Source organism: Notamacropus eugenii, chromosome 3, assembly GCF_028372415.1.
Source record: "Notamacropus eugenii isolate mMacEug1 chromosome 3, mMacEug1.pri_v2, whole genome shotgun sequence".
Taxonomy (NCBI): Eukaryota; Metazoa; Chordata; class Mammalia; order Diprotodontia; family Macropodidae; genus Notamacropus; species Notamacropus eugenii.
Window position 1 is genome coordinate 248,653,784 of NC_092874.1, and position 14,650 is coordinate 248,668,433.

Consider the following 14,650-nt stretch of genomic DNA (forward strand, 5'->3'; position numbering starts at 1 on the left):
TGGAGTTAAAATGATAACAAATGAAGGAATTTAAAGTATCCTATTATCTACATGGCCTTAATCCAGTATTTTTCATGTAACATGCAATACATTTTCAGAATTAGCATAGGATGGGATTGCAGACAGTACAACTGAATGAAAATTCTGTAGAAGGAATGGAAATCTCTAAGGTCATCAGACCAATGTATTTGAAAGCTACAACACTTTGGAGGAGATTAGGTTTTTGTGCAGATAACTCTGCAGCTGCTAGAGATATCTTTGAAGAAGAATTAGGTCTGAGAGCAACGTCTGAGAGAGCACTAACAATACTGAATGTTACTATACCTTATATCCCATCCAGGCACGAAGAAAGGATACTTATTCAGACGTGAGAGCTTTGGAGAAATTCTAGCACAGAAGCAACCTCTTAAAGAGTGCAAAATCCATGAAGAAGCAACATGAAGTGACTTCTTTATATTCTTTTTTGGTACTTCCTTTGAAGTCTCAAGGACAGAGACTCCCAAGTCTGGTTTTGAGATAGTCTAATGCAGTAGTTTCTAATCTCTATTTTTAAAAAAACCCACTTACAATTTTATGAATAATAATAATTTTTATACCATCTGGCCACTTTTAACAAACAGTCTATACAAGTAATGTTTTTATCTTATATTTTCTTCACATAAAATTAAGAATGTGCTACAATTTTAAAGCAGAAATAAATCTTAAACCTACTATAAAGTACCTTACACAGGTGCTTATTTTTTCACCTTATGATTTTCATATTTGTGACATATAAATCAATAACCATAATAATAGATTGATGTGATGGGTAGACTTGTTTTTCAAGTGTTTGTCTTCATATTACACACACACACACACACACACACACACACACACACGTATATATACGCTAGAAGTAATAGGTAATAGGGAAACAGTATGGCAGAGTGCATTAAAAAGTTGACTTTGGGAACAGGAAGTCATGGTCTCAAATCCCACTTCAAACATATAAGGGCAATGTGACCTTAAGGGAGTCATCTTGCTCCTCGGTGCTTCCAAGCAGCTCTCTAAGATTTACAAGTTGCCAAGCAGCTGCTAATCTGCATTGATGGAGAGTTTCTTACACCAAAGAAAGCACAGGCCCATATCAAGACAATAACAATGGCTCATATTTATATATCTCTCCACAGTTTATAAAACCCATTCCACAGTAAGGAAAACAAATCTGGGGCATGGTAACTGAACTACTATCAAGTGAGCTTTGAGTACATATTTCCACAGGTCATAATTTTTCTGCATTGTTCTAGTTCATGAAAGAAAATAATTAAAGATTTCTTGAGCAATATAACAAAAAAATGACCTGGTTTAATGACACTTTGATCACAAACATCAGCTAAGAAAATGAAGGAAATGAAACTACCAAAGGTATTTGCTGCTATAAGTGGTATAGTGAGAAGCATGCTGGTATTGGGGGTCACAGGACCTGAGCTGAAATCTTGATTGCCTTTTACTACCTTTATGACCTTGGACAAGTCATATCCTCTTTTGGGTTTAATTTCTTCATATGTAAAATGAAGTTAGATTAGATGGCTTCTACAGTCTCTTAGAGCTCTAAAGCTATGAACATGTAATAAAGAAGATCCCATGATCAAGTCATGTTGAACAAAGATTTCATCTGGATAGTGAAATTATCAAGATATTCTTGTTTTGGAATGATATTGTGATGTGTTGGCTACATCAAGCCCCAAAACACTGCTCAGCCTCTTGCAATAGAGTTGTAACCATTCAAAGACTTTATCCAAACCATCCATACATTAAAAAGTAAGTGGATAATGAATATCTAGTATTTACCCTATGATATGCATTTGAGTAGACAAGGTTACAAGTTCATTAATGAAGATATATATATATATATATATATATATATACATAGATTTTTTTAAAGGCAGTATTACTTAAGCCTCATAATATGGCTGTGAGATAAAGAATCTCTAAAGAAAGAAACCTGAATATAATATAGAGTAGAATGAAAAAGTGTTTGGAGGGTATGAGCAGATTGCAGCATTTAACAAATAAAAAACTTCAAAAAATGGATCAAAGGGTGTCATCAGAGAAATAGATGATCAAAAAAGATGTACTGATTGTGTGGTAGACAGTCTGAGTTCTCCAATGATAGTCTTTATGATATTAGGAAAAACAGAGGAAGTACTCCATTTGCCAAACTTACAAGAGGAGATGTGCAAGAGTTGCAGAAGATAGTAAGGCATGGATGACTCATGATCTGCATAATAGAAGCAAATATTTTATCCATGAAATGATAGGTCTGTTTGAGTATTTCATGTTACTTAACCAGTTAAAATATATTATTTCTAAAAGATCTATAATTATGAACATCTAACATATATATATATATATATATATTCATTTTCAAAGTTTAATTCTATGTGGTCACCCAAATGGATCAAAATTCAAATGGGCATGTGTTTATTTTTTAACCAAAGATTAGAATAATCCCACACAGATACATATATGTGTATATTGAAATACACTAAACTGATATCCCATGGTCCTTCCCTTTCCCTATCACAACTTCTGAATAAAGAAATAGTAGACATAGATTGAATCACAATCGTGTTGCCCACCAGAATGCAGAATGAAGATCTAAAAGCAAACCCTGCTTCTCTAGTCTTGCTAAATGAAAATTCCATGGTAATTTCCATTGATTCAAAAGTAGTAGCCAGAAGTATAACAGAAGTTGAAAGGCAATTTCTCAACCTAAAGGAGTTGCAGTTAAAAGAAGATCAAGGGAGTTCAAAAGATAGACTGAATCAAGAAGTAACTTTTTCTGACTGTATTAATATGGATCTAACAAAACAAAAAATTGTAATAGCTCTTATAGTATAGCAAGGTTCATTGAAAGATTTTCTCTGAAGGTAAAAGGTGAAGTAGAGAAAAATAGAAGGAAACAGATCAATAAGTAATCAACAACAACTTGGTGGAGAACTAATAAATGGAAATGCACTGGAGAAAATAGTCCATTTGAAGATAATAATTGCTCATGGGTCAGATGAATAAGCAGCCCAGCAGATGACACCAACAGCTCATATCACAGCAGAAGTGGCCCTATAGATGACATCAGCAGAACAGTAGATGACAGTAGCACCTCTGTAGGGATGTGTCAAGTAGCGGTTTATGGAGCTGAAAGTACAACTGGATATAACTCTACAAGCATGAGTTGTTCTGGCTATATGTAGTCTTTGTTATTTACTTTAGTATGTTGTTTAACTAATTGCTTGTGTGCTCTCATTGAATCTGGCAAAAGAGAAATATTTCTCAGGGCTCATGATTTGTGAATCTTGATCCTAAGAATTCTTCGAATATAGGATATCTTTCCCATGGTTTTGAGGGAGGGAGAGAGGAAGACTACTTAAGTAATAGGGTCCTATTAGATTTTAAGCTCTATATAATTTAATATGACATGACAACCAATAAAAACCTAATACTATAATAAGTATAGCACCCAGAAGGTTGGTTTCATTGTACTTTGTCAGAACACATCTAAGACAACAGTGTAGTCAATTGCCGATAAACACTCATCAAGTGCCTAAATCTTTATTATGTGTCAGGTACTGTGCTAAGCTCTGGAGATATAAATACATGAAAAAAAGAAAGAAGGATGGAAGGAAGGATGGAAGTAGGAAGGAAGGAAGGAGCTGAAATACAAAACCTGATGAGATGAACATACGGTGCAAGATTTGAATTCAAATCCAACTTCTAATAATTACTAGCTGTGTGACTAGTCTTCCTTTCTTCATCTGTAAACCATAATGTCTGTAGCATCTGACTTCTGGGACTGCTGTGATGTTCAAGTAACACTATGTTTGCAAAATCACTGTGCCAATATTAAAGCACTATTTAAGTGTCAGTTTTGTTATCTGGAATATAGTCTTCAGTTAAGAACGACATTGGTAAGTTGGAGTGTGTCCAAAGGAAGGCTGCCAGGATTGCTAGGGGAATTATGACATTTGAGGGTCAGATGAAGTAATTAAAGATGTTTAGCCTGAAGACAACTAGGGCAGATATTTTAGCTGCCCTCACATATCTGAAGGACTATCCAAAACGAGGGATTAGATTTATCTGCTTGGCCCAGAGAGAATTATTGGGAGCAATGAACAGAAGTTGTGGAGAGGCAGATTGAGCATCCATATGAAGGAAAAAATAACTTGATAATAGTTCATATTTCTCCTTCACTTGTGCATTTTTTCATATGACAATTTATTTTTATAATCACCTCGAGTCCTGGGGTTTGGGGGATAGCACCTCTGGTCTTTGATCCTCTTCAGGTCTCCTCCATGCCCATGAACTCAAACCAAGACTTCCAGCCTCCTGTAAGTGCCCACAGACAACAGAGTGCCTGCTCTACTCAACTCTGCACTCAGCAGGCATTCTTGCTGCTCTTCAAAGCATATGTGGGTCTGGCTTTGCTTGTTAACAGAGGTTGCCTAGATCTTCTCTAGGTCAGAAGTCCAACTCCAGTCATTGTCCCAGGGATAAAAGTTCATTTAATTGAGATTGAGGCAGTCTCTCAAACTAACTAACCCCAGGGCTTGCTGCTTGGTGTTTAAGCATCTTGCTGCTTTGTTAAAGAGGACCTTAGTCTGGAGGTGTTTTCTCTTCACCGGGAGGGAATCTGGTCCTGGGATTTTTCTTCAGATCTTCTCCAATTGTCCCAAGAGGACCCCTGTTCTGCCCCTATTTTAACTTGTTTTCACCACTGTATGTTTGCTCAGAAGTGCTATTTTATCTCTTTTGTGGAGGAAAACCTTGAGAGCTTAAAATTTTCTGACCTCTTCCCAGAAGCCTCTCTCTCTTTCTGAAAGTTATAAAGAACCCTTGACATCAAAACTCATCCTACATGTCATCCTTTGTAAGTGGTTTGAAGATTAAAAATCCATGTAAGTGCTAAGCATTATACAAATGAGACCATATTTATTAAAAGCCTTTCCTGAAAGGAACACACTAAAACTTTATTTGCTTTTATGGACAAATACAAAAAATATATATTTAAATGACTAAAAAATGTCTTTCACAAAATAGAAGTAGGCACATATCATTTAGAATTGACTCTCTTTGTTTCAAGCCAGCTTAGATGCCACCTCCTCTTGAACTCCCTTTCTATTTATCCCAAGGTTGAAAAAGATTTCCTCTTAAGTTTCCTGTAGGACTATCTGCGTTGATCAGAGTTGTTAATATATTTATCCTCTACCTTGCCCCAGCTAGGCTACAGGTTCCTTGAGAGCTTGATTGTTGTATACCTTATACAAGTCCTCAGAACCTAACTTAAGGTAGTTACTTAATATTAGGCGCATAATAAAAGTTTATTGAACTGAATCACCCCTTAGTTCTAAGAATAATTAAATTTTTGATCTCTTTACATTTAAACCATATATCTTCTGAAGGCAAATATTTCCTCTGGTTCACCACAATGAGTACATGGTGTCCCCAAAGTCTTAAATCTTAAAGGTATTAAAGTTTGAAACTGCACTGACTTTTAGGACACTATGTATCAGTCAAATTCCATGGTCCTTTCAAACGAAGCCAGATTCTTCCATATCCTCTTCTTTGTATTTATCTAATCACTGCCCCAAACCAGGCCTTCCTCATACTAACTTGGACTATGAAATAGCTTCCTAATTGTTTGCTCTGTATAGCCTTCTAACTTTTGACTGGGCTGCCAGAATTTCCCCCTTTCCAATCGATCCTTTACACAACTGGCCAAATTATCTTCCTAAGGCACAGGCCTGAGTAGCTTCCCATTGCCTACAGGATAAAATACTAACATCTCAGTCTGGAATTTAAAGTTGTGCTCTAGAAAGACTCCTCTTCTTTTCCTTTCCTTCTAATAGATGATTAGAAAAACCTTCAGTGGACAGAAAGTCTATTGATATTTGAAAGTCTTTCAAATATAAAATTAAAGGTTACTTGCAGCCTTATCTGCAGTATTCTGTTTGTGTATTTGATCCTACTAAATGCCCACATACATTGTTTGGATATTTTGCTTTGTGTCCGTAGGAAATTTCAAAAAAAAAAACTTTAATCAATTTTAATTACACCATTAGGTGCCAATAAATAGCTAAGTCCTTTTCACTATTAGCTATCTTTGAATACTTTCAGGGCTACCATGGGAGGGTCAGATTTATTCTAGGAAGTAACTAAGGGGTGAACTAGGATCCTTTGAGGGGTTGAAGTTAGAAGGAAAAAGATACTAATTTAATATTAGGAAGCAGGTCCTAAAATGAACAGAGATATTAATGACGTTGTGAGTTTCTTCTGGGTGAGTGACTTGTCTGGTATGTGGTAGGAGGAATTCATAGAGCAGGTAAGCGGTTAGAGGAGATGAACTTGATCCTCACTTGAGACTCAGGATGGAAAAACTTAGGTTGATTCTGAGATACATACTTGACTAGCTCTTTTAGCTTATTCCACTTCTTTCTAATGAAAATCATTTGTCCTGTAGATATCACATCAGTGTTGAGAACTGGTTAGTAAATATCTTCCCACCTTGATGAAGTTCAAGAAGTCTCTTAAGTTCTAGAAATGTTCATTGTGTTCTACTGCTTGATGAAAAGTGAGCCCTAAAAATTCATCATTATCTATTGGACTACACTAAAAAGTTCAGTAAAGTATAATTAGCCCTACCTCCTATTTAGCTACTTCCTGGTCCTCTTTGTTCAGTAAATGCAAATGCGAAATAATGGAGCCATTCTTGTTATTTGTGGTCAGAAAAGGCATAGCTTTATGCATGTAACTAAAGGTATTGCACTTATTTTCACAATTAAGTATTTATTAAGCATCTACTCTAAATAAGGCATTACTATTACTAGGATCTGTGGTCCAATAAAAAGAAGCATAAGATTTGGCCTCATTCAAGAGTTCATAGAAGTTGAACAAGTAAGACAATTAGACTGAAAACTCAAGAGAATAGCTTCATTTCATATTTATTTGTATATCCCCAATGTATCTTGTCCAGCGCTTTGATTTCCTGGGCTTACAGGAAATCATAGGGTATTGGACCTGCAAAGGACCTCAAAGATTATTTATTCCAACTCCCAAATTTTATAATTTTTCTCAAGTTAAATATACACACATATACATGTGTGTGTATACGCACACACATATGTGTGTGTGTGTGTACATATTGTTGTTCAATCATTCAATCATGTCCAGCTCTTCAGGATCTCATGGACCATCCTGTCTATGGGGTTTTCTTCATAAATAAAGATACTGGCATGGTTTACCATTCCTTTCCCCAGTGGATTAAGGCAAACAAAAGTTAAGTGACTTGCTCAGGGTCACACAGCCAGTAAGTGTATGAAACTAGATTTAACCTCAAGTCTTTCTGACTCCAGGTTCAGTAATATCCACTGAGCCATCTAGCTGCCTCCCATATGTACATACACACATACATGTATGCTCATATTTGTTTATATATGGGATATGTATGCTTTCTGCTTTTACATAACCATCGTTTGTAGATATATGTTCCCTCCCAAACCAAGCTGAACCTTCCCTTGTAAGAGAGTAAGACTGTTAAGCAAAAACATCAGTCACAATGACCACCTTTACCAATGTATAAAGTACTCTGTTGTTAAAGTACTTTCTGCCCAGAGAATTTAGGTATGCTTCATTAATCTTCTCTGGGACTATTTTTAGTTCTTCATTTGCTCAGAACTTAGCTTCTTTTTAGGGATTTGCTCATTTCCTTTACATTTTCATTGTTGTAATCACTAAATATTTTGTTCTCTTGGCTCTGTATATTTCATTCTGTATCAATTCATAAAAATCTCCTCATGTTTCTCAGAATTCCATACAAGTTGTTATTTCATGTTGTCTAAGTATATCTTTCAATTAGTTATGCTGTACAAAGCAAGCTATATCATGGAGCTTAAATTAAAAGTATAAACTATGATCATTATAAACAGGGTTTACATTGGGTTTTGAGGATAGGTAGGTCTCCAGTAATTAGCTGGCACAGTGAACTTGGAGTTGGAAGACCTGAATTTAAATTCATTAGATATTTACAAACTGTGTAATCCTGGGCAAGTCATTCAGCCATGGCTGCCTTCGTTTTCTCATCAGTAAAACTGAGATAATAATAGTACCTAGCTCTCAGGGATAAAATAAGATAATATTTGTAAAAGTGCTTTGCTAACCTTAAAATGTTATATAAATGCTTATTACTGTTATTCCAGAAATATAAAGGAAAATTAAGGTATTCCAAGTGAGGAAAAAAGGTGTGAAGAATAAACATTATGTGTTGAAGTGATAGTGACTAGAGCCCCTTCCTGTGTTAATTTAGGGAAAGTTGGAAAAGTAGTTTGGGGATGGGTTGGGAATAGATTTTTAAGGGCCTTGAATGCCAGGCTAAGTAGTTTATATTCAATCCTGTAGTCAAAGTTCGTATATTTTTGTTCAGAAGTACAATTACATAATCAAAGCAACAGTTTAGGAAAGCAATGTGGGGGTGGGGCAGATGGAAGACAGAAATGGTTCAAAGTTGGAAGATAAGTCAGGAGGCTACAGCAATAATTAATATAAAATGATAATATAAGGGCAGCTAGGTGGTGCAGTGAATAGAGAGCTGGCCCTGGAGTCAGGAAGACCTGAGTTCGAATCCTGCCTCAGACACTTGATGCTTACTACTTGTGTGACCTTGAGCAAGCCATTTAACCTCAATTGCTTTGCCTTCCCCTAATAAATAAATAAATAAAATTATAATGATTAGAACTAGTGAAGCAAGAATTGGAGTGGAAAGGAAGAGCCAGATCACAGAAACACAGCGAAATAAAAATCAATAGGACTTTTTGAATGACTAAACGTGGGGAGACATGGACAGGGAGAAATCTAAGACGACTAATATTTCAAGTCTAGACAGTCATGCTATTGATAGAAATAGGAAAGTCAGGTACAGGACAAGGTTTGGTTGGGGGGGGAATAGGAATTAAAGCAAAATAAATTAGATATAGCACATTATTACTGTTATTCTTCATTTACATATTTCCTCTCCATCTTGAAATATAATTCCAACAATTAAAGAAGCATTAAAAAATGTAATATATTGTGATACTAATCTTCATACCACTATGAGACTGATAAAAAAATGAGTCCCAGGTGTTATAGGATCACATCTACACTATTTTTTTAAAAGACAAATAAGGACTTCATTGAGGAATTTAGCAATATTCGAAAATATTGCCTTTTCAGAACATCATTAGCATTCCTGGACTTCATTATATGTAATTTACCATGTCTATCACTAGTATGCCAAGTTCTCAGTAGTGTCCTAATTGCATTTGTAAATTAACTACATCAATCCTTTCAAGTCACTGAAGTTATACTACAGAGCACAAAAACCACTGCTTAAAAAAAGAGAAGAAAAGAAAAATGTAGCATATAAAGATTTGGTTTGTGTAAGGCCTGGGAAGAAATTCAAATTACTTTGTCACTAAAGCAAATTATTGTTCTGGCTTTGTGACAACACCATCTATGTTACCACCTAGTGCATTATGTCTGCAATAATTGAAAGTTAATAATTGTCTAAACTATTCTAGGTTTGAGCTCTAGAAAAAGTTAATAATTGTCTAAACTATTCTAGGTTTGAGCTCTAGAAAATTGAGTCCTAGTGGGTGCAATAATCTCTGAGGTTAAGGTCATTCCCGTGGAATATCTTGAGCAATTAGAGGTTGGTTGACTAAAATATGGTATTGATGAGAATAGGAAGTTATCTTAGAAACTGAACTCAGAGATATAAAAGTGATATACAATGAGAGAGAGACAGAGACAAAGAGAGAAAGAGACAGAGAGACAGAGAGAGACAGAGAAGGTAGAGAAAATGGATATTGTCTCTCTGTAATCACTTGTTGAGGTAACAAGAGAACCTGTCATACCTTTTAGGTTGTTATTTCTCAAGACTCTTTAATTAATGAACCCTCACCTCAACCACACACAAAATTAGATATAAACATAAATTGCCCTGAAAAGAAAGAAAAATAGGGAGAGGATGACTGGTGTACTATTTAGAGACAAAGGAGACTTGGACTTAAGGTGCCACTTAAGGTGACACATTTAGATAGGTTGTGTGTGCTACCAGGGAAGATAGAAATTTGGACCATTGCAAACAGCAGAAAGTAGACTTCAGTAAAATGTGGTTATAATTGATCTCTCTCATCCCTCTGAAAATCATACAAGACTCTGGAAAGAAGGGATAAACAGAAACAGATCATGGCAATTCATCTGAGAATTATATTCCTCAAAGGGAAATTTTCTAAGATACCTCAGAACTTTGAGCCTACTTAAGTTATATAATATTTTAATATTTCAAAAGGCCCATCATTTTATTTTACACATCACAGCCTCATCCATAGTATAGTAGTTAGTTTTCATGAGCTGTTATAGCCATAAACTGTCATAGCCATAAACTGTCAGCACCTGATAGCCAACCTCTGATGAGTCTCTCTGAACTTAGCTGAGCTGATCCTTGACCAATGGTAGGCATGCCTGACCTTTCAAGCTTGTTGGAACCTATCAAAATTTGTGTCCTTCTGGCAGTCATTGAGAATGTAGGATCAACTGCGCACCACCATAAGGCACTGAAAGTTGTGCTTTAGTGGACATCCAAAGTCTGAGTCTACAAAGACCTGGTTCTTCTGTCACAATGCAGTGCTTTTTATGATGGAGGAAAAGATGCATCTAAGGGTTATGTAGATTCTACCTGATATTTCTCCCTGATTTACCCAATGTCTACCTATCCAAAACAGCTTACTGATAAGGGAAGCATCCAATTTTCCAATTCTGTTACCAACTTGTCTTAAGTGTTTCTCTCATCTCAAAAACCTTTAAACACTCACTGTAATCTCCCTTTGTACCTTTAGTTGTACCAGCATACCATAATTTTTAGTATTATTAGAATGCCTCAATTGAATCAATCAACTTTTTAATTTAAAATATATAAGTATAGAAGTCTTTCCTTTCTTTATAGAGTTTACATCCATCCTGATACCTCAAAAATGCTACTATGGAAACAAGCTCTAGTGGTCGACAAGCTAGCAGTTCATAGGTCATAAGGATGATAGTTTGTCTCTCCCCTCCAGTTCACTTCCCCCCTGTTTGACCCAAATGAACAAGACACAAAGGAAGGAATCAGTCTTTGTCTCAGTTCTATAATGAAAACATTCTGAAAGATGGCAGTTTTGAATTTTAATCTGACAGCTCATGTCTCCCACTTTGTTTGAATTAAAATGCATTGATATATAACTCAGAATTACCAAAATGTCAAAATTGCAATCTGCTCTAACAAAACACTCATTTTGAAAAATTAATGAAAAGTAAGTATAATTTATTAGTTTAAAGTACTTTGCACCTAAGATTCTGGAAGGAAAAAAATTAATGCACAATTTTTTTCATTAAATTTAAATAAGGAGCATGGTCATTTCCAGGTACCTAGGTGGCCTAATGAATACAGTGGCCTGAAGATTCATTGTCCTGAGTTCAAATCTGACCTCAGACACTTACTAGCTGTGTGATTTTGTAGAAATCCCGTAAGCCTGTTTGCCTCAGCTCCTCATCTGTAAAATGAGCTGGGGAAGGAAATGGCAAACAGCTCCAATACCTTTGCCAAGAAAACCCCAAATGGGGTTATGAAGAGCTGGACGTAACTGAAATTACTAAACAACATGGTCATTTCTATTTTCAGATGGCAACAGAGATTAATAGATTTGACTTTGTTTACGCAGTTTCCTTGGCAAAGCTTTGGATATAATGTAGGACTTAAGATTTCCAGCCTTTCCCTCTGAACAAGAGTCTCCACTCCATCTTATTACAGACATCTTCTTCAGCAAGTTATCAGTGGTGTACATACTTACACTTTTGATTTCTCTAAATGTAATTTTAAAAATAGAGACCATCTGTACATGTGACATTCAATATTGGCATCTTGATTTTATAGGCTTCATGCTGTCTTGCTTAAAATGAATAAATTAATTATGTGATAGGTCACCTGATTAATATCTAAATTAGGGTGAGGAATTGTATTTCTGTCAAAATATAAATGCAAGCATGTTATTTGATAGAATATTTTGGAAGTCAACCTTATTACTTCCCGTATGAGCCTAATTGTTTTTGCTTCCCTGATCGCGATATGTAAGGATATATGGGATATGTAAGGAACTGTGAAAAGTGGGGTATATAAAATCAAAATTGTGTTTGCAATTAACTTAATGAAGTCAGCAATCAAATCATACCACTTGGAAAGTACTATGGAACTACAAAAAACCTCAGAATGGAATTCTTTACTTACAATGGTTGAAACTCTTATTTAATTGCAATCTTAATAGGTATATCTATTGCATTCTCCATAATCTATAGTATGTTAAAACTGAGGAAAGCTTCAGGAGGAAATAGAAAAGTGTAATTTTAAAATCTGATTGTTTCACTACAAAAATATCACCAATTACAAAAAAACAACAACATCTCTAACAGCTACTTCAGGGACATTAACAACAAAAATTGCAAGGCGTTTTTTTTCCCTTCATGAAATTTCTTAATTATGCAAGCTCATGAAAGATTCACAGTCTTATGGTTGCTTGAGTGCTAAAAGAAGACTGCTGTTGCAGCAATATTCCTAAAACCTCGCTGCCATAGTCTTTTTTTTTTTTGTACATGAAGAATTTATTCCGTCTGTTTAGCAGGTCCTTTCAGGCTACATTATAGAGATACACTTCACGTCTATAAAGCATGGCCTTTGGTGACTTCATATAGCACCCCAGCTCTATTCTTATATCTCCTGGTTTGCTTCACTAAGACACCTGGGTCTGGTTTAATACAAATTGCCGTGAGATTTTGTTCAGTCTCACAGTTGCTCTTTCCAATAGAGTAGTAAATCTGTTTTAGGGACAGTGCCTACCGCAGTATTTAGGATTTAAAACTATGGTTCAATTTTTATTACCAGGAGCCGCTGACCATGGTTCTGAATGCATGAGGCCGGGTCTCGGCTGAACCCACTCATTCCAGCTATTGGTGGAGAAGATTCGATTGACAAGGAAAGGGACCAAAGATCCGAAGAGTAACCTAAGCAGTTTGATGTGGGCCATGTATTTAGATCCTTTGGGCGGGGATGTGGTCCACCAGATTAGGGCCAATGCATTTATGGGAGCTCTCCCTAAACCTGCTTCCCCAGAGAACCTATAATTATAGAGGAGGTTACCTTCGAGCAGAAATCTTTACCACACTGCTAAAGACAGATCCAGGTACATCACACACAAATAGGTCTGGGGGAATTAAAATTCTGCACGTTCAGTGAAAGCGTGAATATGAGTATTGTGAATAAGACATGTCTACGATGCATCTCCTTGCACTCATGTAATGCACTCGTGAATACACACATATACACATATATTGTATATACATATATGCCAGTTCCAATTTTAGCTGAAGCTCCTTGCCTTCATCCACCAACAGGTGCGTCCCTCATTCTCTTCCCACCAGGCACCGTCTTTCCTTCCCTTTTCCAATCCTATCACTGACATGCCAAGACCGGGATGATCTTCCCCCAGTTCTCAAGCATGTGCGACTGCTAGGCTCATTTAGGTCTCTGGCTAAAAGCGCGGCAGTATCTTACCTGCAGCGTGGAGATTAACAAGCAGGCACAGTGCAGGGAAGCCGATTGCTCTCTGCATAGTGACTGCATGGAGAGGTGAGGAGAATCAACCCACAGCGATCTCACCACTGGCAAAGCGCAATAATTGTCGATGGCCAAGTGTCTTCCTGTTTCCCTGTTCGTGTTCGAAGATTCCTAGATCTCGCCCTGGATATTGTGGAGAGGTCTGTGGCGCTGACAGAAACCAGCAGCAAACCCTCCTTTCCTAGGTTTCCCAAGGGGAGGGGAAGTGGATAGAGGGAAAGAGAGGGCGGGAGGAGGGAGCAGGGTCGGGTTCCAAGTAGGCTTGGGACAGATGCCTGATCAATTATGGTTAATGCCTTCGGGAACAAGCACTCACTGCGAACCCTGTAGGGAATGAATTTCTGGTCGCATTACTGTCTGTCCCTTCCCAGCCTGCCAGTTCTGCTGCATGTGGAGTGAGAAAGCGTCTTATTAGCAACCCAAACCTGCCTTAGCTACTGAGCATGCCCAGTTTCTGTACTAGAACCACATTGGAGTTTCAACTTAGGATTCCACTTCTCCAGCTCTTAGCAGCAGCTGAGGGGGACACAGACCCCACAGAATTGGAAAGGGGGCTGTGCTTTGGGGTCATCAAAGGGACTGTAATTTCTGGGACTAAGAGAGCCTGGGGGACAGGTGGGAAAACATTAAGCACAATGATACAGGTTTACCTTGTTGCCCAAACACCCCCTTTTCTTACTTAAAGGAGGCCCACTTTCTTGGATGCATCACCCCAAAGAATTTATCTGCAGGGATAGGTTCTCTGATTTTCTGCTGCTCGGGTGAGATGTTAGTTCTTTATTCTTCATTCTTTCTCAGATTTCTTGCATGGTCCCACCAACCCCGAATCCCTTCTCTGTGGCTTCCTTCTCATTCCTCTTATTCTGGCCACAGTTCAAGTATATAAATAAAACACCAAATATTACCATCATTAGTCAATTCACCTAACTGACT

At 36.9% G+C, this 14,650-nt stretch overlaps 1 protein-coding gene across 1 annotated transcript in view; it reads right to left on the reverse strand.

Annotated features, from left to right (window-relative positions):
• Positions 1 to 14,069, reverse strand: part of PTPRR (protein tyrosine phosphatase receptor type R) — a 348,363-nt gene extending 334,294 nt beyond the window's left edge. The window contains exon 1 of the mRNA XM_072655374.1: positions 13,655 to 14,069. Coding sequence (XP_072511475.1) covers positions 13,655 to 13,712 — 58 coding nt within the window. The 5' untranslated portion in view covers positions 13,713 to 14,069. The remainder of the gene's footprint in view (positions 1 to 13,654) is intronic.
• Between the last annotated feature and the right edge of the window lie 581 nt (positions 14,070 to 14,650).